The 25849-nt window shown below is 42.7% G+C and overlaps 4 protein-coding genes across 7 annotated transcripts; 2 read left to right on the top strand and 2 right to left on the bottom strand.

The window, feature by feature from the left end:
- Positions 1-6584: 6584 nt before the first annotated feature.
- On the bottom strand, positions 6585-10376 carry LOC306737571 (uncharacterized protein). 3 transcript variants are annotated; one of them, XM_079219311.1, is made up of 4 exons: positions 10294-10376; positions 9038-9222; positions 8691-8820; positions 6585-7370 (listed from the first exon to the last, which is right to left on the bottom strand). In XM_079219311.1, the coding sequence occupies exons 2-4, from the start codon at positions 9183-9185 to the stop codon at positions 7067-7069; spliced, it is 582 nt and encodes a 193-aa protein (XP_079075437.1). In that variant the 5' UTR covers positions 9186-9222; positions 10294-10376; the 3' UTR covers positions 6585-7066. The 3 variants fall into 3 exon arrangements, with proteins under 3 accessions (XP_079075437.1, XP_079075436.1, XP_079075438.1); XM_079219310.1 differs by lacking the exon at positions 10294-10376 and adding an exon at positions 9838-9930; XM_079219312.1 differs by lacking the exon at positions 10294-10376 and adding an exon at positions 9838-9878 and having other exon boundaries at positions 9038-9168.
- Positions 10377-14310: 3934 nt separating this feature from the next.
- On the top strand, positions 14311-15763 carry nfam1 (NFAT activating protein with ITAM motif 1). 2 transcript variants are annotated; one of them, XM_079219771.1, is made up of 4 exons: positions 14311-14418; positions 14783-14929; positions 15067-15192; positions 15286-15763. In XM_079219771.1, exons 1-4 carry the CDS (start codon positions 14317-14319, stop codon positions 15346-15348), a joined length of 438 nt encoding a protein of 145 aa, XP_079075897.1. In that variant the 5' UTR covers positions 14311-14316; the 3' UTR covers positions 15349-15763. The 2 variants fall into 2 exon arrangements, with proteins under 2 accessions (XP_079075897.1, XP_079075896.1); XM_079219770.1 differs by having other exon boundaries at positions 15067-15763.
- Positions 15764-16248: 485 nt separating this feature from the next.
- f8a (coagulation factor VIII associated) lies at positions 16249-20889 on the top strand (the record flags this gene model as incomplete). The annotated part of the gene is made up of 12 exons (XM_079220290.1): positions 16249-16307; positions 16754-16800; positions 17407-17479; positions 18264-18423; positions 18615-18683; positions 18790-18910; positions 19035-19127; positions 19363-19427; positions 19799-19880; positions 20037-20083; positions 20483-20538; positions 20672-20889. 12 exons carry the CDS (start codon positions 16249-16251, stop codon positions 20751-20753), a joined length of 954 nt encoding a protein of 317 aa, XP_079076416.1. The 3' UTR covers positions 20754-20889.
- A 137-nt stretch (positions 20890-21026) lies between these two features.
- Positions 21027-25488, bottom strand: LOC306738441 (epithelial membrane protein 1). Its single transcript, XM_079220291.1, has 5 exons — positions 25468-25488; positions 24483-24573; positions 23911-24010; positions 23565-23705; positions 21027-22523 (listed from the first exon to the last, which is right to left on the bottom strand). Exons 2-5 carry the CDS (start codon positions 24555-24557, stop codon positions 22363-22365), a joined length of 477 nt encoding a protein of 158 aa, XP_079076417.1. The 5' UTR covers positions 24558-24573; positions 25468-25488; the 3' UTR covers positions 21027-22362.
- Positions 25489-25849: the final 361 nt, after the last annotated feature.

The following is a 25849-nucleotide window of genomic DNA, read 5'->3' as shown; positions in this document are numbered from 1 at the left end:
ACACGATATGTGTGTGTGTACGTGTGTGTGTGTATGTGTGTGTGTGCGCGTGCGTGTGTGTCGTTCTCGACGAATTTGGACGATGCACAGAGGCCACTGCAGGCTAAGCTGTGAAGTCTGGCGGGAGACAAGTTCTTAATGAGAAGAGAGGATTCTGGTGCTGCTCCGACGCTCAGAGAAAGATAGGAAGGAAGGAAGGAAGGAAGGAAGGAAGGATGGGAGGGAGGGAAGGAAGGAGGGGAGGGAAAAAGTGAAATCAAATCTCCAGTCTCTGCTCTCTGCATACGCTCATCGTCTTTCCCTCCCTCCTGCAGTTCCTTAACACCAAAACAAACATTTTGTTCAACAACGGAAATACAATCATGAATGAGAAATCAACGCTTCTGTTGAAGTAACAGGGTAAACTAATAATAATTGTATTGATAATGTTAATAATATTATTGAATATTATTCCAGTGTTTAACGATGATCAGTTTTGGATTGTTTTTTCTTTTTTTCTTTCTTTCAATTTTATTGATTTAACTAGTTCATGTTGCATATTTGTATGATGTTAATGATTTCTTAGCTTACCAATATTACAGGAGACCAGTCGTCCGATCTACTTTTGGGGGGTTCCTGTACTTTGGACTCTTCTTTGCTATTAATTCTTCATGTTTGATTTTTTTTTTTTTTTACATTTCTTACTCTTGAGTGCTGTGAAGTGTATGTGAAAGGCATGACTTGCTGAGTACATTCTATGTACTTATACATTTGCAAAGAAGGTCTCTTTTTTTCTGCTACAGAAGCAACATCATCATACTGATTTGCCGTTTCCTCTCCGTTTTCTTTCTGCTCGGCAGTACCAAATGGGTCTCACATTTTGAGCTGGATGTGCCTTAAAGGATTGATACCAATTTTCTACACACGCTGTCTGCTCTGTTGGCAGACAGATCCACCTGCAAACAATTACTCCAATTGATCAGAGTGTGAAAACACAGACGAGGGCAGAGGTTTCACGAGCGTGACAGACTTTTTGGCATTTGACAGATGTTGTAATACAAAGCTGCCGTAAAGGAAACTGAAATTCCTACGTAGATCCCCGACAATAAAAGTAACCAATATCATGTTTACAAGGGTTAAAACCGCAGTGCCATGATTAACACACATTCCTGTCCGCCCCCACAACCCCAAAAAGTCAGCTCAGCAGAGCCATGTAAAGACATACGAGTCAGACATAAGATATAGGAGCTCCTTCCACTTTTAACTCCCCAATTTGTCTTAACCTCAACTCAAATGATTTGCAAAGAAGCTCAACAGGCTTCGCCCTCCCTTCGCCTCCTCAAACGCCGCTGTTCATGACAGATGACCCGGGAGCCAACTACCCATTAAATACATGTAAATCACATTTAATGTCCGCTCGTTGCCCTCATCGCGTTTCACTGGGTCCGGCTCAATTGGCCGTGACAGTCTGAGGCCTCTGTTGCCAGGATGAGCGGCGCTGACGTTAATTATTTCATGAGTACGGCTATCAGCCCGGCCGGCTGCGTTTGGATTGGTCACATTTGACTGATGCGGGGAGGAGAACTAAGTGTTGAACATATTCACTCTGCTGGTTTAAAGGACCCCAGCGAGCTCAAGTACGTAGTCCCGAAGTATCTCTTCATTTAGATAAAGTTGCATCTTTATAGCGTAGTCATTTCATTGTTTCTAGTTTAAAAATGGGGTAAATAGTACTAACAGTGTGTGCTACTGGATAGTGTTCCACGGCGATTTAAAGACATAGTTTGACATTTTGGGGGGAAATATTTTTGCTTCTTTGTCGAATTATTAGATGAGAAGATCGAGACCACTCCCACGTCTCAGCGGGAAATATGAAGCTGCAAAGTTAGCTTAGTCTACTTTAGCTTAGCTTAGCTTCACTGAAATCGGGGAAGCAGCTAGACTGGCTCTGTCCAGACGCTAACAACATCGCCCTTGCAGCATCTCTGAAGCGCACAAATGAACACGTTATATATTCTTTGTTCGGCTAATGCAAAAACCAAAGGGTAAAAATGACACGTAGAAGAGTTAGCTGCTGCCCTTTCTTGTAGTTGCCACAATGTTCAGCTACAAAATAGTCCACACAACCTGTCACTTCTTTTTACAGATTCAAAATAATAACTTAATCCGTGAGCCGTAGAGTGCTGGTCTTTGTGCTAAACTAAGCTAACTGGCCCCTGGTCCATTTAAGATATAAGAGTGGTATCAATCCTCTCACCAGTCTCAACAAGGAAATAAAGCTTCTTTTTTTTTTTACCAAAATGTCAGACTACTATACTATCCACCAGGAACAAGAGAACCCAGCCCATCATTATTTCTCTCCCAACGGAACATAAAGAATAATTTCACTCTGTACTGTTACCTTGATTTCTACCCCCACCGGCACATAATCTGTTTCACATGCTGAGATTTGGATGAAGGAAGGCATTTGCCCTCAAGTCGTCCGGAGGTCCTGTGTGGATTGTCAGCTGCAGACGTTTGAGGAGAAAAAGAAGGAAGAGGAGGGCAGGAGCAAGTAAACAGCGTCCTGGAAGCAGGTGGTTCATTTAGCGGACAGCATCGCCTTCGTTGCAGCATCAGACCCGCAGGTCATCTCTGCTCTCAAGAGACAACACACAAGGAAGTTCTGTTTAGCTGCATTCACAGCCCCGTTAAAAACGTATTGGACACGAATATCTATTCTCCATTTCCAGGTGGTTATTGTCACCGGACCTTTAGTCCAAACCAAATTTGAATACATAAGCACAATCTGACTGAATGGGTGGAATATATATTTAGTTTGTTGGACATCCCAGTCAAAACTTTGGAGGACTTCCCTCCTCTTGCTTGACAAGTCAGTATGTATGATACTAGGGGGTCTCTAGTGTTTGTAAGGACCTGCATGTATAGACTTTTCTTTCTTTCTCTTTTTTAATATTAACGTTTAGCCCAGAAAAACAATGGGCGTTTTTTGGAACAATATTTGGAATTTTTATCAATTTCACTGGTACTGATGATCCATGTAGTACTGTGGGTGCGTGTGAGTGTGTGTGTGTGTGTGTGTGTGTGTGTGTGTGTGTGTGTGTGTGTGTGTGTGTGTGTGTGTGTGCGTGTGCTTGTTTGTGCAGGAAAAAAAAACAATCTTAACCGACAAAATTGTAGTTATACTTTCATGAATATGGCTAAATTGATTGAAAATTTCACTAGGATAGAAAACTTTTTTCTTTTAAATATTAATCTTCTACAAAAAATGTCTTGATAGTTTGTGTTAATACTTTTAAACAAGGTTGAGGTCTTGATTAATACATTCATCGTCACTGAAGAAGCCTTTTTTTTCCATTTCAACTACTTTTCCTCTTGTTTCTCTTTTGAATATCTCGTTTCCTTATTTCTGTTATTGTATGTGCCTGAATACATACGCTTGATTACCTCTGTGTGTGCTCATGTGGGAGAGAGACAGAGAGTGTGTGTGTGTGTGTGTGTGTGTGTGTGTGTGTGTGTGTGTGTGTGTGTGTGTGTGTGTGTGTGTGTGAGAGAGAGAGAGAGATAACTGTTTTGTTTTACATGTACTATAAAACTGTATGTAAATACTTTACCTCACGCTCATGGACTTTTGATAAAATACACCGGAAAAAAAACCTGTACAAAAACAGCAGAGAATAGATCTATTTGGGATAAATCTTTGATTCGTAGGTTGCCCCTTGCGAAATTGCTTTTGTAACGACTTCAGGCCAGGATATGTGCAATCGTGTATTATTACACACATAGTGTGCACATTCAATGAGTCATGGTTCCTTCTTGTGTTTTTGATTTGGTCCAAGACCAGCGAAAAAGGTGGTTTTCTCAAAGCACCGCCATTAATTGGTACACAGAAAGCACAATAGATCATCTGTTGCATTTATTTATTTTGTACACGGGAAGTCTCTTTTTGCTCCTCTTCGACTAAACTTCTGTTTTTGTGTTGTTGTTTTTTTGTTTTGCCACAGAAGACTCGAACAACTCCACCCTGAGCTGTACAGATTGTGAAAAATGTACATACGACAAAAAAATCTAGTTCACCCTCGCAATTTTTTTGTATGGAGAGAAGTTACTTGTTTGAAGAGAGTATTTCGAAAAATTGATTGAATATTTAGTAATATTGAAAATGAGATTAAACACAGTCGATGTGAAAATAAGTGCTGAGAAATATTATTCTTCTGTCTCTTTGGAATAAAAGTGTTGAGTATTAATAAAAAATGAGAAATCTCAAGCACACTGGTCTTGTTCTTTTATTCATTTTGTATTTTTTTGTATCCTTTTATCGTGTCCTCAGCAACAGGTTGTCTGTCCCGGTGTCCCGGCTGTGTGTCCGCGTGGACGTCGTGACAGACCGGGGTTTTGTGCCTCGTAATGCACTGAGATAATGGCTGCAGCCGAGTGTCGTCTCCTCCATCGACGCTCCTCACAGACGAGACTCTCGTCGTGCATCCAGATGGATTCACCCGTGTTGGATAAGTGTTCTTGCGGACCATAGAGACAACAAATATAGATATCTTGAGAATAAAAAAAGGTGGAGCGAGAGGCAGAAGAAGAGAGAGAGAGAGATACTGAGGGAGGGAAGAAATGATGCAAACTGAACGAGCAGCAGAGATCAAAGCCCTCCACCCCCCTAAAAAATAAAAGATACAGACTCCCCCTCACTCCTCAGACTCTCTTTTACTCTGAAAGCCTTGTCCAGCAACAGGAGTTATTTAAAGAAACCTGCAGATTTGAAAATGTATACCGATGCCTCGCGGGTACGGATTTGGTGGGAGAATTTTTAACATCTGACGTCCTGTATGCCGACGGGTGTGTGTGTGTGTGTGTGTGTGTGTGTGTGTGTGTGTGTGTGTGTGTGTGTAAAATAATCCTTTAATCAGTTTTCATCTCCTGCTTCTCAAAAAAAAAATCTCTATTCACTTCTTTCGCTCCTTGCACCAACCCAACAAGCTCAGGATGCATCGCAACACATGTAACTACTTCTTGACAATTAACTGTTACCTAGCAACTGGCTCTTTTTTTTTAGAGATGGGGAGGGGGATGAGGAGTGGGGCGAAGAGAGAGAGAGAGAGAGAGAGAGAGAGAGAGAGAGAGAGAGAGAGAGAGAGAGAGAGATTTATACAGTATTCCCACAGCATCTTAACTGGATTGGATGCAACAATGCATTGACAATACAATACCAAAATGGAAAGTACAGCCTGAGCCCGACGCCCACACATAGCAGCGAGAGGAGGAGGAGGAGGAGGAGGAGGAGGAGGAGGAGGAGGAGGAGGAGGAAGAGGAGGAGGGGTGGTTGATGTACAGATTACTGTTTGGAGAGGAGAAAAGAAAGGGAGGGATGAAACCCGTGCAGAAATGGGGGGGCTCCTGACAAGTGAGGAGTGTGAGGAGTGTGAGGAGTGAGGAATGAGAGGAGTGTGAGGAGTGAGGAGTGTGTGCAGATGCAGGTTGAGAAGTGAGAAGCACGTTGCGGTGTGTGTGGCGCGCGGATGATGACAAGGGGAGTCGTAGGGGAAGAGGAGAGGAAACCGGTTGCTGTAGAAACACTTGGCAAAGTTTTAATGAAGGCATAAAGTTTGATGCCAGTGCACACAATACACACACACACACACACACACACACACACACACACACACACACACACACACACACACACACACACACACACACACATGAGATCACCATACACAAACAAACAGTATAATTATGTTAGCAGATAATAGCCCCCCTCCTGCCAGGAGGACTGCTCCTGACTTTAAGCTGAGCACAAACAAATAAAGGAGATCAAGCCCCAGGAAGCAGTTGTAGTCACGTCTGCTCCGGCAGCAGGAGAGCACTGCCACCTTGTGGCCACGGCGCGCCATGCTCCGGCTACCGTGTGTGGTTTTAGGACACGGTGCACGTTTCAATCATGACGCTGCTGGAAAACCCAATGCACGCGTAGTGCCTGAGGGTTGTTTGAGTATAGGATGCGTGAAGTGGTTTTTGTAGTCGTCGTTTTCCTCAAGAGATGTTTTTATATCGTTGTATTTTTAAAGAGATAATCTATCAATTCAGTATTGCACTTCCATTAAGTTTGAGTTCTGATTTTTTGTTTACAGGATCGAGGCAGTAGAGGCCGAGATGTCTTGACTTATAGTTTGTAGTTCAAGCTTCAAACACACCGGGTCCTACATTTCCCACAATACAACTCAGTAGAGGTTCATAGGCGCTCTCTTTTTCTGTAAAAAACAACATTTTAAGTCAGTAAAGTTAAGGGTAAATTTAACCCAATCGATGAAAACCTTCATGAAATAAAATTGTTAATTGTTTTAATATTGGATTTTGTTGCTGTGTAAACCGAACCTCATGGGGGAAAGGATGAGAGTGGGAACAGGGAACATATTAATCATAACAATGAAATTGTGAAATATAACAATATACGTCTTTTTTTTCTTTTTTTAATCAGACAATTATTTTCCTGCTTCATTGCACACATGTTCTCTGTTTACGTGCCCATTTAAATCCATGAAGCCTCTTTTCATCAACAACTCCATGTCAATAACGTCAATAACGACAAGGAAGCCGGGTAGAGCCACGTGATTGGCTGTCCAACAGCACAATGTTTATTCAATTATTGATGAACACGTTTTGTTTATGTGTCAATAAATGGAAAGCAAAAAATGTAGATCATGTGATAACAACAACAGTTTCTCCATGAGTGGCGAGCCACTCAATCTGCTGAGGGGGCCATGAGATAATGATAATAATATTAACAATGTATATTTTTAAATATTAATAATATATATAATATGTAGGAGGTTTGTGTTCCCATAGTGTCCTGACTTTAAACTACAATCTGACATTTAGAGTTGGACAATAAAAAGAGTTCATTAAATATATGAGTTATTGACTAAAACAAACCACATTGTCTCACAGGACAAGCAGCATCTCTGGAATATCTTAGTTTTTACAAAAATGAAAATCTATACAGTTCAAAAAAAGTATTTCTTACATAGCATCATATTTATAGAAGCTCCATCTATCTAAGTCAACTTTCTCCTCGCCTCCATCATGTGCGTCTCTCTCTGTCTCTCTGAACCGGCGTCCCTCCCCCGTTCTTCAGGACTCTCACCCGTCTCCTCCTCACCACCCGGCTCGTCCTCCCCGGGCCCCTCTGGGTGTACCGGGCCGACGCCGCCTCTCCTCCCGGGCTCTGAGGCACCAGAGCCCCGCCGCCTCCCACCTCCCGGTAGCCGTGGTGACGGAGGAACGGTTCCAGGGTTGCTAGGCGATGAGAGAGCTCGGTGATGCGCTTGCGCAGCAGGGAGACTTCTCTGAACAGGTCGCTGACGGACTCGGACAGGGGGCGCAACCTGCAGGACGAATTCACACAATGTAATATAATATAGTCTTTTATAATATATACGATATGATTTAATATAGTTTAATATTATATAATGTATATAATATACATCTAACGGAGTACCTCGCACATCTAACGGGCTGCTGAGTACCTCGCACATCTAATATTCTGCTGAGTACCTCAAACATCTAACGTACTCCTGAGTACCTCGCACATCTAATGTACTGCTGAGTACCTCGCACATCTAACGGGCTGCTGAGTACCTCGCACATCTAACGAGCTGCTGAGTACCTCGCACATCTAATCGGCTGCTGAGTACCTCGCACATCTAACGTACTGCTGAGTACATCGCACATCTAACTGGCTGCTGAGTACCTCGCACATCTAACGGGCTACTGAGTACCTTGCACATCTAACGTACTGCTGAGTACCTGGCACATCTAACGGGCTGCTGAGTACCTTGCACATCTAATCGACTGCTGAGTACCTCACACATCTAACTGGCTGCTGAGTACCTCACACATCTAATATACTGCTGAGTACCTCGCACATCTAATATACTGCTGAGTACCTCGCAAATCTAACAGGCTGCTGAGTACCTTGCACATCTAATCGACTGCTGACTACCTCGCACATCTAACTGTCTGCTGAGTACCTCGCACATCTAGTATACTGCTGAGTACCTCGACCATCTAGCATACTCCTGAGTACCTCAACCATCTAACATACTCCTGAGTACCTCACACATCTACCTGTCTGCTGAGTACCTCGCACATCTAACTGGCTGCTGAGTACCTCGCACATCTAATATACTGCTGAGTACCTCGACCATCTAACATACTCCTGAGTACCTCAACCATCTAACATACTGCTGAGTACCTCACACATCTAACTGGCTGCGGAATACCTTGCACATCTAACGTACTGCTGAGTACTTTGCACATCTAATATACTCCTGAGTGCCTCGCACATCTAATGCACTGCTGAGTACCTCACTGCCACTCAGCCGCTGTTATGCGGACAAATAGCTTTGGGAGTTTAATTTCTTTGTTGGCAAGATTGCATGACGTATCTTATACAACGACTTCCATCCGCCTGCATACGTCACCACTTGTTTTTGAGTTTGAATGAAGTGTGTTTTTTACGACGGCTTACATCCCCCTGGTGTCGAGAGAGGGGGATGTAAGCCAATGGTGGGAAGTGTTCATTCAATCACACAATGCAGTGGTCTTTGCAGACACACCTGACGGAGATCTTCCCTCTGCCCCTGTCAAGTTGTAGACAGTAAACTCTTGAACCAATCGTATGATCAGGGAGGTGTGGAAGTTACCGGGAGTAGTCCGGCAGCAGTGCGCTGGGCTCCGAGTGCAGCAGAGTCTTGATCTCACGGAAGATACGTTTTCCCCAGGCTTCTAAAACTCTGGTCACGCTGCGCACTGAGGCCACATTCACGCTATCCGCTGAAACCAAAACAATTTATAGGAAAACACCCTGAATGAATCATGAATATTACAGGCACATGTGTCATAATAACTGTAGGATCCAAACATGTACCTCACCTCAGCAGCTTTTCATTCAGTTCACCAACTAATTCTCTTAATAATTCACAACTTCAAACGTTTTGCCACAAAATGATTTGCAGAGCGTCAAGAGATCAAAGGGAGGCTCGTGACTTACCTCCCTCTCTGTAGTTCCAGTACCCGTAATCCAGTTCATTCTCCTTGGCGGCTGAACAGGCCCCAGTTGCCACGGCAACCAGCATCAGCAGCATCAACAGAGAAGGCGGGGCCATGGCGAGCGGATGTCTCCTTGTTTTAACACACATGCCTCGTGAGCAGTCGTCAGCAGATGTGCCCACACATCTGTAAGTTATTACATTTACTTAAGTATGATTTATATATATTTCTACTTTTACATCTTCTGCTATTTTACTTTTTACTACATTTATCTGACAACTGACAAAAATACTTTGTAGATTGGGATTTTACCAACAAAATGTGTTTAGGTTATGACATACAATGCAAATAACTGAATACAGATGTTCTCCACTCTTTCCAGCTACAGAATTAAAATACTGTTTACACCTTCATATATTTTATTTTGTGTGTTTATTTGTTTGTTTGTATCTGTAAGCTGTAAATTGTAAAGGCGCTACTACGACAACAAATTTCCCCTTAGGGATTAATAAAGTATCTATCTATCTATCTATCTATCTATCTATCTATCTATCTATGCACATAATACCAAAACAGTAATATAATAAATACAATAACAATGGATTATGTTACTTTTGATACTGTAAATCGGCCCACAGTGCTTCTTTAATATTATTATAATAAGGGTTTGAACTCTTGCTCGACCACCTGCACAGGTAGAGAGGTGCCTTTAATCCTTTGAACTTTAAAACCAACCACAAATACAAGATATCCCCTAATTACAAATTATCTTTTTTTTTAAATCCTTAAAAAATCACTTACTTTAACTGAAATATTGTTTTGTCCGGCGACAGTCCTCCCTGTGTGTCTGTGATCAAAAGAGAATGACCACAGTCCAATCTACTTTAATCCCATGACTCCATGTATGTGTGGAAAAACAAGAGAGAGGGAGAAAGACAACGAGCCAGAGGCGTAGAAAAAAAGAAAGAAAGAACTGAACTGAATTACGTCCATATGACAAAGTCAATAATAAGCCGCTGACTCACTGTTGGGGAATTTTAAAATGATATCAGAGGATATGAATTTGGTGGCCGATCAAAAGGCGCACTGAATTAGCCCGACTGTACCCTGATGCAGCTCGTTTCACATCTGGACAACAACAGCAGCAGCAGCAACAACCATTGTGGTCTGTGTTGTAATAACTGCATGTCTTAACTTTGCAGACTACAAGTTCACAGTAAGACGCTGGAATAAAAGAGCAAATGAGCCAAAACTCACCACTTTGAAATGATGATAACTCTCAGCAGGAAGTCCCTCTCCGATCTTATTGAACGCCAGATGCTCCTCTCCACTGCCCCGGTCTTTTCTCCTTATTTCTTCCCCTCTCTCTCTATGTCTCTATCTATCTCTCTCTCTCGCCTCACAGCTGTAATATAATTAGGAGGAGATTGTGGCAGAACCATGTTGAGTTTAACATCTCCTTATTAGTGGAGAGCTATATCTTTACACGCCCCCCCCCCCCCCCCCTCTCTCTCTCTCTCTCTCTCTCTCTCTCTCTCTGACACCCACCTGCTGCCAGATGTGTGGCACTGGATCTTCTCTCAGATCAGTCTCATAATTTAGCTTCCTCTTCTGTGTGGAACAGACAGGTGTAGGTGTCCTGCGGCTCTAATCGCACTCTCCAAGAACTCCAAACTTGAGTTATAGACCCTTTTCATCTTTCTATGCATCCCACCGACTGCCCTGAAAAAAAAGGAAAAAAAGAAAGACGTTGAAGAATGCATAAAGATAATGATTCACATTTAAAGGACAAGTGATGATGAGCAGCCGAGAATATTACTAGCATATGATAAATCTTTATAGCTTGAACAAAAAGTAGTCAGCTCCAGTTCCACTTGCAATAAATACTGTTTCAGAAACTATTATGGAAACTATTATGGAATATACAGTTTACACTCTGACTACTTACTGTAACGCGTTATATATATATATATATATATATATATATATATATATATATATATATATATATATATATATATATATATATATATATATATATATATATATATATATATATATATATATATATATATAATAAAATACTCAAGTATAAGTCCTGAATTGAAAATGTTAATAAAACAGAGTCAGAAGTAAAAGTAATTAGCAGTGTCGCATTGTATTATTACGTTGTTGGATCATTTTTTATCGATGCATAACAAGAACTTAAATGCAGTTGAGCGACGGACATTTATCAACTATTTTGATGAACGTTTATCTCTTCTTATAACATCGGAAATTAGCTAAATTCGATTTGATTAATCGAGACATTGATCCAGGTGACGCTACTTTTAAATAGTTTATTTGCTTTGAGGTAGTTTCATCTATATCAATGCATGTATATGAAATATTCATTTTCCATAGCTGTAAAAGAAATGTAGTGGAGTAAAAGGCACAACATTTCCTTCTCAAATGTGAAGTATAAAGTTGCGAGAAAAATGTAAGTAGAGAAAGGTTTCTCATCATTATTTTCCACAGCTGGACACTTAAAACAACAGGAGATATTAAACATTTAATCCATTGTTTTTTCAAGCACAAAACGTTTGTTCTATCCCAGATTAAATCTAAAAGATTGATTTGAACATCCAATCGTGCCTCTATGTTGTGCTTCTTTCAGCCCGAGGTGCTATTGGATCAGTGCTTTATTATAAAGTAAAGGATTTGTCCAGTTTAGTCCACAGGATAGACGGGAGATAAGGAGACGGGATACGAAATGGAATGAATTATACTTCATTGACTGCCATCCAGATGTTATTCCAGCTCTCTGCGTCTGTTTTCATGCTCTGGCTGAGGTCAGAGTTGGCCTCTAATGCAGCCAAGAGAGAAAATGGTGAAAGAGGGAAGTGTGGAGCGGAGAGAGAAGGAGACAGGAGAGAGGAGACAGGAGAGAGGAGTGAGAAGAGAGGAGAGAAGAGAGAGGAGAGAGGAGAGAGTAAAGGAGAGAGGAGAGAGGAGAGAGGAAAGGAGAGAGGAGGCAGGAAAGAGGAGACAGGAGTGAGAAGAGAGGAGACAGGAGACAGGAGTGAGAAGAAAGGAGAGAAGCGAGAGGAGAGAGGAGTGAGGAGAGAGGACACAGGAGAGAGGAGAGAGGAAAGGAGAGAGGAGACAGGTAACAGGAGACAGGCAAGTGGAGAGAGGAAAGGAGAGAGGAAAGGAGGGAGGAAAGGATAGAGGAGAGAAGAAAGACGAGAGGAAAGGAGAGAGGAAGCGTGAAGGAGGGGGAAAGAAAAACAGACCAACAAACGAGGGTTAAAATGATAATAATAACCGCTGCACCTCAACATCTGCAGGCTGTGTTACTGCTGTGAAGAAGTCACAACCATCAGCCACAGCTGGTTCACATTAACAACAGGCAGTTTGCCACCTTTCAGCTGGATTCCAGCCTCTCTCTCTCTCACACACACACACACACACACACACACACACACACCATACTTTCTCTCTCGCTGCCTGAGTCGGTTGCTTCCACTGTCTTTAACAAACCACATGGCGAGGCTGCGTGCGTTCATGGCTCACACTTTTATTTCTCCAACACTGTCCCGCTGTGGAGGAAAGCCAACATTGCACCAGAGGCTGACGTAACAGAGACCATGCAGCCAGGAAGATAAATCCCTCTGAACACAATACGAAGCAAGTTAGGGGCCAACGTTTGTACATTTGTATTTCTATGTGGATGTCTCCTGGTGGCGCTTTCTGGCTTTAATGGTAAATGTCACTTGAGAATGTTCTTTTCCTTCGTGTTCTCAGTTGAACAAATAGAACATTTTGAGGAAGTGGTTCTGCCAGAAACAGGAAGCCCAGCGTTGCAATGTATGTACCAAGACAAACTGAAACACTGAATAGATTCAACTTCAACGTCCCCGCAAGAACCCCAGGATCACAACATGGGGGCTCAACAAGTTCGGCCTCTTTCCTTCACGTCCACCTGGATATTTGTCTTTTTCTTCCTCGCTGTGTGCTCAGGAATGGACTCAGCAAGTAAGCCGTCTCAACTTTATTTTATGGAGTAAAGGTTGAAACGTGGTAAAAACAACGTTGTGGACAATTAATGTAACTCTTCAATTGTTTGCGGTCAAAGAAGGTTAGATACGTGTTTCTTTAGCATCATATCAACGACAACTGGGTTTTTTAAAGATCAAGTTCAACTTGCTTCTTTTGTGCAAAGTAAGCTGATATGAAAGGGAGAAAAACAGCAGATTTGAAGATTTAAGAAGCTCTAATGTTTTTGCTTAACAACTGGTCGACTTCTCGAGTAATGGAGTCATCATTTCAGCTCTAATGGGACCCTCAATGTCCCCTCACAGAACTCAGTCTGGAAAGCACCGTCTTTGTGGCCTTGGCAGGCGAGGATCTCAACCTGGACTGTGAGCTGAAGATGCCAGCCAATCAGAGCAGCGACAACCTGATGTGCTCCGACCCGCTCCACCAACCCATCTACAGCTGTCCCGTCCCGAAGAGCGACGACCTGCCGAAAACGGTCCATCTTAGTGTGGAGCTGAAAAAAATGACCACTTCAGGAGAATACAGTTGCCGATATAAAACAGCCACAGTGTACTGGTATCTTCGAGTGAGACGTGAGTATGAAAGGGAGACCGAAGTGAACAGTCGTTTGAGTTTCGATGCAGAATGTGTGGTGATTTGTTGGGAAACCAGCAAAGACAAAGTGAGGTAGTGGTGGGACAGGAAGTTCAGTCTTCAGCAGATGTATTCATGCAGGTGCCAATTAACAACCTTTTGGTCGCCGGAAAATGTCTGATTCAGCGTTAGCTTGTACTTAGCTCCTCCCTGTCGTGTTGCTTCTGGTTGCAAATAAACAAAATGTCGACGACCAAAATGCCGAACTCGAGACTCCAAATAATAAAATAAATTGTTGGAATTTACATGTTTGTTTCCAATGAGTCTTTAACTTTTGAGTGGACATGAGTTTTGAATTGTTCAACCAACTGATGGTTAAATTTGAAGAATAGTAAGATCCCACCAAGGAAAGAAATCTAATACAAAAAATGTTTTGGTCTTTATTGTCCCTTAAACAGTTTTGTGACCCTTCAGATTTATCTTGGGCCCGACTCCCTGATTGGGAACCCCCTACGACAAAAGCCACTAGTGAACTAATACTGATGCCGACGGTGTATTCAGTTTATATCAAAATATGCAAATATATATACAGTCAGGAAACATTGCTGCACTGACTGACATTGCATTGTTGGTGTCTTTCCAGGTGGCGGCTACAAGGACCCCAACATGCACTCGTATTTCACAGAAATCACCGTCGTCGCCAGCCTCACTGGCCTGCTGCTGGTGTTCAGTGTGGTCAGCTCAGTGTATGTCTTCAGAGGACATGGGGTAAGATGTGTCCTGCTCAGGACCACAGGCGTTAAGAAACAGCATGTTGCAACGTCAGAATGTTGCTTCGTTATGACAGATGAGTTGAGCGGTTTTAATGCTCAATTTATATTTAGTCAATCGACACAAAATGCACTATGTGGTGGTCGTCGTGAGGCCTCTTCTGTGATTCACCACCACAAACCCAAAGCAAACCTCATTGAAACGGTGGTGTACCGGCAACCAAGTCACCTCTTAACCTCAAAGGATAAATTCATTCATTCATAAATAATTAAAAACATAGTCCTGCGTAAAACCCGCATAAAATATAGTCTAGTTTTTGTTATTAATTATTCTTTTGATGCCTTCAATTGTCGTTGTTTAGAAAGGCTGCCACACTAAATGTGTCGACTATGGCAGAAAACGAAAGCAGAAAAGAGAAGAAAGGAAAGAAGGAGAGACGGAGGACAACGGCGCGGATGTGATAACGTCTCCGACTACTACGTTTCAGACTACTACGTCTTTCTATGCCGTGAGCACCTTTCTACTCATCAGTGTAAAATACAAACACGGATTTCACTGGAGTTCAACGGCACTACGTCCTTTTTTCCACCAGCTTTCACACATGTTCATTTTAATACGTCTAACCGATATGTGAAATTCTCTCAGAGTCTGGAGACTCGGCCCAAGTCCATTTATGATGTGCTGGACCACTCAGCTGCCAACAGACAGCCAGACCGATGCCAAGTTAAACCCAAGAAAAAGGAACCCAAGAAAAAGGAACCCAGAGAAACGGTCGGTGTGGCCTTCAGGTGCTTGGTCATGTTTCTCCGTTATCAGCAGAAAGCAATGCAATGTGCAGTGACCGGTCGTCTGCTTCCTCCACAGGTGGCGCAGACCCCACCAGACCAGCATGAAGGCGTATTTGAGAGTGTCTATGAGAATTTTTGAATCAGAGATAAACTTGTTCCTGAAAGATTGTGATATTTATATTAGTGTCTGAGAGGAGCTTTTCTGAGTCTTTGTCACCTGTTACCAGACAGTATTTAGATTATTTAAACGTGAAAGTAACAAAAACACAATGTAAAAATACACTGTTACATGTAAATTAGTCAAGTAAAAATGCAAAGGTATTATCAGCAAATAATACTCAAAGAACAAAAGCTAAAGTACCCATTATGCAGGCAAAATCTGTATTGTATCATTTTATTATTTTAATAATACGGATATATTAACATTGTTAATGTTTGTTTGCGGTGGAGCTAGACTAATGATAACTATTTTATTTAGAAGTAAAGTATTTACTGTAAAAATGTATTGTATAACTGCTACATTGTTATTAATAACAAGCTGTCAAATAAATGTAGTGGAGGAAAACAAACAATAAAATGAAAAGGTACACTCTTTGAACTATAGTAAGAGGTGAAGCAGTATAAGCAACATATCACTGAGTTTTACTGCAGAAATTTAAATAAATAAATCTGCCACCAGTCTCAGAGTCAGAGCAGAGAACCCTGGCATCAGAGAACCGTGAGGTCAGAGCATAGAACCCTGAGATCAGAGCATAGAACCTTGAGATCAGAGAACCGTGAGGTCAGAGGATAGAACCCTGAGGTCAGAGAACCGTGAGGTCAGAGGATATAATCCTGAGGTCAGACATAGAACGCCTGAGATCAGAGCATAGAACCCTGAATTCGTTGTTTTGGTTGGTCTCCTTATTTGGGCATTTCCTTCTGCGGTAAGCGCCCTCCTGACCAATGAAGTTGCGAGGCGTCGATTCTACGAGCCAATACCAACGCGCTGCTCAGTTGGACTTCCGGGTTTGGTTTGTTGTGCTTTTCTGCGTTGATCATGGCTGCAGAGGGGGATTTTCTGGCGAGATATCGTGCCGTGTCAAATAAACTGAAAAAGTAAGGAGTTGAGTTACATTACTTTAAAGAGAAAGCGGACTGAATATGAGTGCTAGCGGGACGTGTCCCGACAATAATGAAACGTATCCAGCTATAAGCTAGGTTAAGCTCAATGCTAGCTTGTCTCGGTCATTGCTGCTGGCGTCACATGACGCCGTTTACCGTTACCTGTGAATGCCTGTGATTTAGTTTGTTGTAAAATATACTGTTCATATGTTTTAATTCTTTACTTCAGGTTCATTAAAAGTAGTAACTGGTGAGTATTTGCGTTACTCGACAGCTGAGCTATCGTTAACGGTTTGGCTAGCTTTAGTGAGCTAATCTCCCTTTCATTCTCCTGTTTAGCGCATGCACAGTTACCTGACAACGTCTTTACCCCAGCTGGGTTAATACATGTCTAATTGTGATCTTACAGAAATGTTAACGGCTTGTGTTTCCTTGTGCAGACGTTTTCTCCGGAAGCCCAATGTAGCGGAGGCGAGTGAGCAGTTTGGTAAGTGTCTCTAACGCTGCCTCTACACTTCAGTCCCAGTGTCCCTAAGGCCTTAAACCCTGCATCCTCAGGGACCTCCTGACGTCACCTGCCAAATGGTTGAGTGTGAGAAGCTGTAAAGTCTTGAAAGGTGTAAATACGAATGGGACAGCACTTCACTTCTCTTCCTCCATTCCTCCGATTTCATGTGTTTTTTTTATGTTCCATCTTTAATCCTTAATGTTTCTGAGGACATGTAATTTACAACCATGTTCCGTCCTCTTTGTTTACCTTTTTTTACGTCTCTAAAGTCACATTGCTATGAATTGTGGGTAATTCCCTTTGGCAAAAGCTGCAGAAAATTTACGGGAAGGGCTCAAAATGTCTGCGAGAGAGTCCTCAAACAACTTGATGCTTTGACAGTGGGACTGAACTAAACCTCACAGGCCTTTGCGTGTCCGTGAGTGTGGAGGCTGGGATTGGGCCGATGAGAATACATGTTCTGTACGCACCACATGAGACCAAACGCAGCCTCTCTCCTCGCTATCCTTCATGTCAGTGAGAAACAGACAGTTTCTTCACAGTTTGCCTCACGTGTGTTTTCCTGTTGTCCCTTTTGTGTTCCAGGTCAGTTAGCTAAGGAGCTGAAGCAGCAGGACTGCCTGCAATATGCCGCCTTCTGTAACCTGGCCATGGCTCGGTGAGTGGACACCTGTGTGTCCTCGTACCTGATGCGCCAGATTGACCAGGATTGATCTCAGAGTCCAACACAACACAGGAGACTCTCTATGGCCAAAAGCATGCAATCACCTTTGTCCACATGCGTTGGTGTACTTGCATTTTGCCGCAATACAGGGAAATATTTATGTTTAAAAACATACAGGGAAAGTAGGCTGCTTCCAACCTTGTGGTTAAACACTTTTTGGAAATGCCCTTTTCTGTGTTTGCCCCTCATGCACAAATCGAGCTCCATTAGTTATTGTTTCTGCCAGTTTGGTGTGGAAGAGTCTGTCTCGCACGGAGCACCGACCTCAAAGCCATCCGACGTCAACGGCAGACATTATCACCCACGATCCAACCTCGCTAAATGTAGTGAAATCCCTCGAGGCCAAGCTCACCAATTCTGCAGAAGGCTTTCCCACAAGTTCGGAAGCTGTTGTGGCAACTTGAGATGAGGTGTTCAAGACCCCCATATGGTCGTAATATACAGGTGTGCACGTAGTTTCAGCCATACATCGGATGCCTTTTTAAAGTCCTACCTTCAATGTTATATGTGACACGTCGATCACACTCAAAGCCTTGAACGGAACCGTAAAATGTTTACTACCGTACATTTAGTAATTTGTCGGCTCTCCATGCTTGCTACTATGTCTTCGGCTGCTTTTTCTAATTGTGTGTGTGTGTGTGTGTGTGTGTGTGTGTGTGTGTGTGTGTGTGTGTGTGTGTGTGTGTGTGTGTCTCATCACCAAACATCTTGTCTGCAGTTGTGAGCAGACTCTCTTCAACGCGCCTGGAGAGGCTCTGGCGTTAACCGATGCCGCCCGCCTCTTTCTCTTGTCTGAGAAGGAGAACCGGGCGCTGGAAGCCCCGGGCTTTGACGAGCATCTTCAAGCGGCTCTCAACTGCTACAGTTTTGCCGTCAAGGTGCGTGACGATTCCTCGTTTTGTTTCAAGGGGCTTGAAGCGACAGTTGTTCTCTGAAAATATCTGGAAAAAATAAAGTAGTAGTTTGGGTCTTATACATGAGATTAAGGGGGTTTGGGAGTACGTTCATGTATCGTTCCCCCAGTTTTAAAGAAGCAGTAAGATAATGCTGATGTGCAAATGGCTTACAGGTGCACATTGAGATGAACCAGCCCGTGATGGCGGCCAGCCTGTGTCTCGAACTTGGCAACGCTCTCAAGGTAGAACTCGGCTCCTGACTGTCCTGAAAGATAAATTAACTTGATCTTTGATAAACAGTTTCTTCAAACGACAACTTAACCTCAACTCCTCTTCTGGTTTCAACAGGAGATGAACCGACCAGGAGAGGCCATCGTTCACTTCCAGAGGGCTGCCGAGCTGCAAACGCAGACGCCCGTTGAAGCGCTGCTGTCAATGGGAGAAATGGCCACGTGTAAAATTTTCACCCGTGAGTTCAGTCCGTCTGTTTGTGTCTCGTGCGTCGCTGATGTGGGTCTTCTGTGCACACGTGACTTGACTATCTAGTGTTTACACTTGCGCGTCGCTTGTCGCTGTTGTTTTCTTTTCTGCAGGTGACTATGACGGCGCTCTGTCGGTGTTCACAGAGATGCAGCTGACGTGCCAGGAGAGAGGCCTGCAGCTCCCAGGCATCAACACCCCTGTTGGTGAGGCTTTGCTTTCTTCTACAAGCTCCGCCTCTTTTAAAATAGTTGGGTTGAGCACAATATGCCAAAATGCTGAGATCAAAAATTGGAGGTTTAAACAAACTCAAGAAAAAAGAAAAACAGGATCAATGTTTCACTTTCTGCTTGATATTGTTGTTGCATTTTATTTGATCACACTGACGGGGAAAACAACAATAAATATTGAACTGTCTTTATTTCTCTTTTTCTGAAAAAGGGGCATTTTTGGACATTGTCGCAAAATGTGAAATATCCAGAGTTCTACTGCTGATGTTGCTTGAGGTAAGCGTGTTGATTTTAATATAGAAAAACAAGAAAGTGCACACAAAAACATGCTCATCACAGTGAAGTGGAAAACATGGCCTCAATAAGGGACAATATGTTTTTTTTTAGTTTTTTTTTTACGTATAAACCAGTTATTTTCGCGTCACTTGGGGAAAGCTATATTTAATAGGTAGTTTGTGATAAAACACTGTTTCTCCACTGGTACACAGCAACACAAACACTTGCCAACATTCAGTGTCAAACGGCCACATCAACGAGCGACGCAACAGAAAATATTGCGTTAAGTATTGATCCCGTATCGCTATGCCAACGCATCCCACACCTGTACGTGACTTACACTTTAATGGTCCAACTGTTTGCCCTCACAGCCCCCTCCTCAGAAGTTGTTACCAGAACATGCCCAGACCCTGGAGAGATACGCATGGGAGTCTTTTGACCCTCACAGCCAAGGTAATAAAAAAAAAAGCACCTAAAATATTGATCTATAATTTCAGCAAGAACTTGTAAAATGATACACGTTTGTCTTTCCACTGAATGCACACCGTGCATCCCATGAGTGACATATTTTTCAAGTGGTGTAATCGTGGGTCTTGTCCTCTCCTTCAGTGACCTTCCTGCCTGAGAATGTTTTCCTGCTCCTGCAGTCTGTAGTGGTGAGTTTCATCGTCCACATACTTGTACATACAGTTCACAGGATTTCCTGGTCCTTCATACAGGAAAAAGAATGGAGTCCTGTCTTCCCTCGCCAATGGAATTATTCTTTTTTTTTTTTTTGTTCCATTTGCAGTTGTGTGTGTGTGTGTGTGTGTGTGTGTGTGTAGTTCTTCAATACGAGGCCGTCAGTATTCAAAAGTTCTTGATTGATGTTCATTCGTGACTTGAATAGAAAAGATTAAAGCAACTTGCTCTGGACGAACAGGCTCTATCCGCATTATTGGAAGTTATAAATGAGCATACTCATCGACAAGATGCTGAGAACTCGTCAAGGTCGCCCGACTCTGCAGTTCTGGTTTCCCTTTGGTGCGGCGTTTAACAGTGAATCTGTTTTGCAGATGGCGTGTCAGGAGAAAGACACGGAGTCCCTCAAGTCTCTTCAGACCGAGCTTTGGTGAGCACTAAAAAATGTGAATTCCCATCGAGTGATGCGGGGGATCGCACTGCGTTTTTTCATATTTTGTATTTACCAAGTCTTAATCTTCATTTTCCACATTAATTATGTGTGGTTTCTCCTCTCCATTCAGGCCGTTTCTGACTGCAGAGCAGAATCATCTTCTCCACCTGGTGGTGCAGGAGCGCATCACGCCGTCTGGACAAGGCATTTAGTCACTGAAGGTTTTACTCACTTCCTCTGGGAGCGACACTTTATATAATGGAACATTCCTGTTTCTGACTGGGTCTGTTGTAAGGCCCGAGGACGTCTTGTTTTCAAAGCCTCATTGTCGTTTTTTGTTGTTGTAGTTTTTTTTAAAATTGTAATTCAAATGAATTTGAATGAAATCTTGAGTGAAGGCCACAGAACTGGACCAATGAATACATATTTATTATGCAACAGTGACTTTTGTTGCATTTACAGCAGTTTAATAGATGAAACACGAAAGCCTTTGGTATAATTTGTTTTATTAATAAATGATATGGCTTGAATTCCAATGTAATTACAAACAAAACCTTCTATTGCATAGTTCAGAATTATAGTAAAATTAAACATTGACCTCCATGCTGGTTCACTGAATGTTCACCTGTACACTTTGCATGTACTTTTCTTACAATAGCAGCCAACTACAGACACACAAATGAAACAAAAAGAAAATACAAAATGTTACAAAAATATAATGGTTACAATGTACATAGATTAAAAAAAGGAAACACTATACTTCAGTTGTAAAATGAGGATACATGATTAAAACTACTTTATGCTGTATAGTGAGGCTGGTCTTTCCTGGTACGTTCACAGATACAGTATTTATTTTTTTTACACTCTGGGAAGCTGCAGCAGTAACTGTCAGCCTCCCCACGATATTACACTTTCATCTCAGAGTGTTTTCAACTACTTAACCTCGAAAGGGCTTTTCTCCTCCCACACGGTTTTTTATTTTAAAGGAGCAGTTGGATATTTTGGTGGTAGAACTTCTCTTGTCTTTCTTGCAGAGTTAGATGAGAGGAATGATACCGCTCTCCTTTCTGTTTGGTAAACGTGAAGCTATCCGCAGCAGTGGGTTAGCTTAGCTTAGCACAATGACTGGCAAGCGGCTAGCGTGGCTGTCAAAAAGTAAGTCCACGATCCAGCACTTCTGGAGCTCACTTTTCCTCTGGTCTGGTTTAAGTCGACGCGTGGCTCATGACCCCGAAACAGAAATCTTCAAACAGTCTTTTGCTAAGCTCTCCCTCTGCCGCCAGCAGCTTTAAACTAAAATGCACAGATACAAGACTGGCATCAGCCCTCTCTGCAAGAAATCCTATATATTTCTCAAAATGTGAAACTAGTCCAATACAGTACTAATAGTTATGGACTATTCTCCAATTGTATCTGTAACTGCATTTCAAAAGACCATTGATTTATTCATTGATTTATGGTTACACTGCTATGAAATAAGCACTTTTTAAGAGGTTGCACCCTCCTCTTCAACCATCAAGCCCACACTGCCCTCCGCTCCCTTTTAATCGAATAGAAATCTACGACGTAAAATTGTCAAGTTCAGCCCTTCACGTAACTGGGCATGAGCTCCATTTCAATTTATAATATTCAAAATATAAACAAATGGCTCTTGTAAGCAATCGAACATTATCTCTCCCCCTTTTTCCTAGCTGCAGATGTAGATCATCATTTTTTTTTCTTCTTTTCTTTCTCCCCCACCAATTTATAAATTCTTTTTAAATTCCTCGAACTTCAAATTGGGATGGAGATCCCAGGCCTGACCTTGTTGCCGGTGTCGTCTCACTCGCTCTTCTTCCGCAGGATGAGGTAGGTGATGGCTAAGATGAAGGTGAGCACGAAGGAGATCCAGGCCAGCACGTAGCAGTGTCCGTACCCTCCCGCCGTGTCGTTGGCGTGGAGCTCGGCCGTGTAGACCGAGGCTGCGATCATTATGCACAGGCCTGCCGGAGAGAGAGGAGAATATTGTCACCCAGCACTTAAGAAGTCATTATTTTTTATGCATATATTATGAGACGAGGCTCGTGAACACGGACGGTGTAGTAGACGGTTCTACTGAAGCCCCAATTTCATTAATGATAATAATAATTTCCCCAATTATATCTAGTCATGTTTGAAAAAAGTAAAAAATCCTATTATTTTGATAACTTTTCTAGTAGCAGCGCCAAAGATGATTCATAATTAACCATCTTACTCACTTGGGTTGTGACAGATTATTGTGGTCCACAGGTCACAAAATCTGTCACAACATGTAATCCATAATAATAATAATATACTACACCTAATGAATGTGACTCAACTTCATTAGGTTTTGGATACGGTGACTTGAAGACAGATTCAAGGCGTTGATAACTCGCACACTGCCCTGGTTCACCGTTTAAAGAGCAACAGAGATCAAACGCGTTGTTGACTAATTGGTAAATCACCTGAAAGATGATGCCAAGAGACGTCCCTCTCCCATTCCCTGAAATCTGAATACTTGCTGGTGTCTTTTCTTTAACGAGGAGCATTAAATGCATCAGATATTTCTATAATGCAATTGTTAGTTGTGGCCCTCGCCTCATATTGGTTTGGGCCTCATTGGACTGTTCTGAAAAAGCCTCCTCGTTTAGGACAGAGAGGAGGAAGTTTGAAGAAGAGTAATCCAAACGTGCCGATAGTTTTACTGCGGACTCGTATGTGACATTCTGAATGCAGGACTTTTACGTGGAACACAAAACTGCATCAATAAAACAAAACAAAACATCTCAACTTAATGAGACATTTACCTCCGCTCTTCCTCTGAGGTAAAGTTAAAGCATTTTAAAGCCGTCCTATCAAATGAAATAATTTACAGTCACACGGATGTCTGGAACCACTCTCAAGTCGAGCGTTTAGCCCACATCCTCCGTGGAGAGGTACAAATCTCCGCTGCAGGAAGCAAGAAAAACAAATCGATACTGCTTGCAGCTGCAGGTCAAGACGCTTGACTCTGCGTTACTTACAGGCGATTAGCTGCAGGATGCCGGTGAAGGTGAACCTCTGGCCCTTGGGCAGGGTGAACAGCTGAGCCACGAACACCAGCAAGGCCAGAATGGAGAAGATGCAGGCCAGCACGGAGGTGGCCTGCACCGTCTGGAGGTATTCTGCAGCGGCAGGGAGACAAGACAGACACGCAGTCGGCGAACGATCCACATCAAAAGAAACAAAGCAATAGCACTGGTCAAATGTTATGCATTTTAATTAACATTCATGCAATAATTATTGATAACCTCTGAGCATATTGTGCGACCATCCCCTAATCAGCATCCCTCCTGTTTCTACATCTCATCGCAGTGGTGTTAACTTTACCCTCAGGGTAGTCTTTCAGGTTGGTGTAATGCCAGGCTGAGCCGGTCAACTCCCACCGGCCCCACAAGTCGGTTGACATGGTGTTGGTAATCCACCAGGCCTGAAGACAAACGGGAAGATGAGAACAAACACAGTTATCCAGAATGTGAAGAGATATTTCGTATAGTTTTACTCATCAAATGTTTAAACTACACTGTGAGGGTTTTTTTAATTGTTTTAAAGGGGACATGTTCAGTTTCATACTTGGATTTGGGGTTTCTACCAGAACATATTTACATGCTTTAATTTTCACAAAAAACTATATTTTCCTCGCTCTTTTCTCTACAGTTGGTCTCTAGTTGTGTCTAGTTGTGACATCACAACCGGTTTGTTTTAAAGGCACAGTGTCTGAATACGAGAGTATTTATCACTGGAATGAGCGATTCAATACTTTATAAGTAATAATAAAGAACTTAAACCTGCTTTATCATTTTAAAAAGACAAAAATATCTCAATAAATCTCAAAAAGTCCCATATTTTTTTTAACAATATGGGACCTTTAAATGTTAATGAGGAAACACTAATCCACCTACATTATCAATGGCGGCCACCAGGAGCAGGATGATGGTGGTGATGTGCACAACAACGATTCCAGCCAGCATCAACATCGTTGCCTTCTGAAAACTGATAACAATGGAGGGGGTGGAGGAGGGTGCACACCGTTATTGATTTGCATTTTCCAGTTTAGCAACGGAGGCGTCGAGGCGCGAGGGCGCGTCCACTCTCACAGCTGTCCCAAATTAATACGAGACACTACAGAAAGAACAAAAAAATTCCAGACAGAGGACAGAGTCGTTGCATGCGAGCCCAAACTCGTCCCAGAAGTCTGGGACGGACGGACACATTTTTTAATCACGCACATCTGCTATCACACACACACACGCGCGCGCACACACAACCGGTTTCACATTTTAAATGTTTACTTTTTGTTTTTTAAACGCGTATTTCCTCCGCTATTACACGTGAACACATGCATTGCCGCACATGTGCAGGCCCCAGAAACACTGCATCTGTTTGCTGGACGACTTTAACGGCTTTGAGTCTGTTTCCGTCGACAAGAAAGGCGCATTTGTTTTTGGGCATTCCTCAAACGGGCTGCGCTCCGTCACACGCGCGCGCGCACACACACACACACACAGGGCCTGTACTATGGTGAACAACTTTGAAAAGAGCGCGAGAACAACGACGACATAAATCAATAATAAACACACCTCTAACGTATCTGCGCACACATACACACGGTTGTCTGCTCAACGCGCGCGTGGGCGCGCACACTTTAGCGCTGCCTATTCTTTAAAAAACTACTTTTCTTTCAGGGTTTTTTTCTGCGCTCGGTCATATCCGTACCATTCTTCAAAGCGCTGGTTGTAAAATGTGTACTTCAACTTCTCTGCCCTCGACACAACAACAAAAACAACAACAAACTTTCACAAATGATGCGCGAGAGCGTTTTTAACGGCGCGCGCGCCCATAAAACACAAGTTCACAAAGCGTAAGCGGCGCTGGGTTGAGAGTTACCTGAAGGAGCTCTGACGCGCGGGCCCGGGACTGATTTGGGAATGTGAAAACAGCGTCTAGACCCACCCAGCTTTGAATCCGCAGCACACACATCACTCTGTTTCCCTCTCCATTCCCTCTCTTTCCTCTCCCCAAGCCCCACCCATGAAGTTTCTTTTTTTTTCCTTCTTTTTTTCTCTTCTTACCCCCTTCTCAATGAAATGTCCAGACCAGTTTGTCCCCAAACTCCAAACTCCAAACGGCAAGAGGATCACTTTTTAAAAACCATTCATACTTTCTTAGCACCTCTTTTTATTCCGCTCGCCTGATGATTCATTTTTGTGAAATTGATCATCGGTTTCGAGCTCCACTGCCATCTTATGAATATGAAACATCATTTTGG

Source organism: Taurulus bubalis (assembly GCF_910589615.1).
Source record: "Taurulus bubalis genome assembly, chromosome: 6".
NCBI classification, from domain to species: domain Eukaryota; kingdom Metazoa; phylum Chordata; class Actinopteri; order Perciformes; family Cottidae; genus Taurulus; species Taurulus bubalis.
Note: the sequence above shows the minus strand (reverse complement) of the source record. Positions and strands in the feature narration are given on the sequence as shown.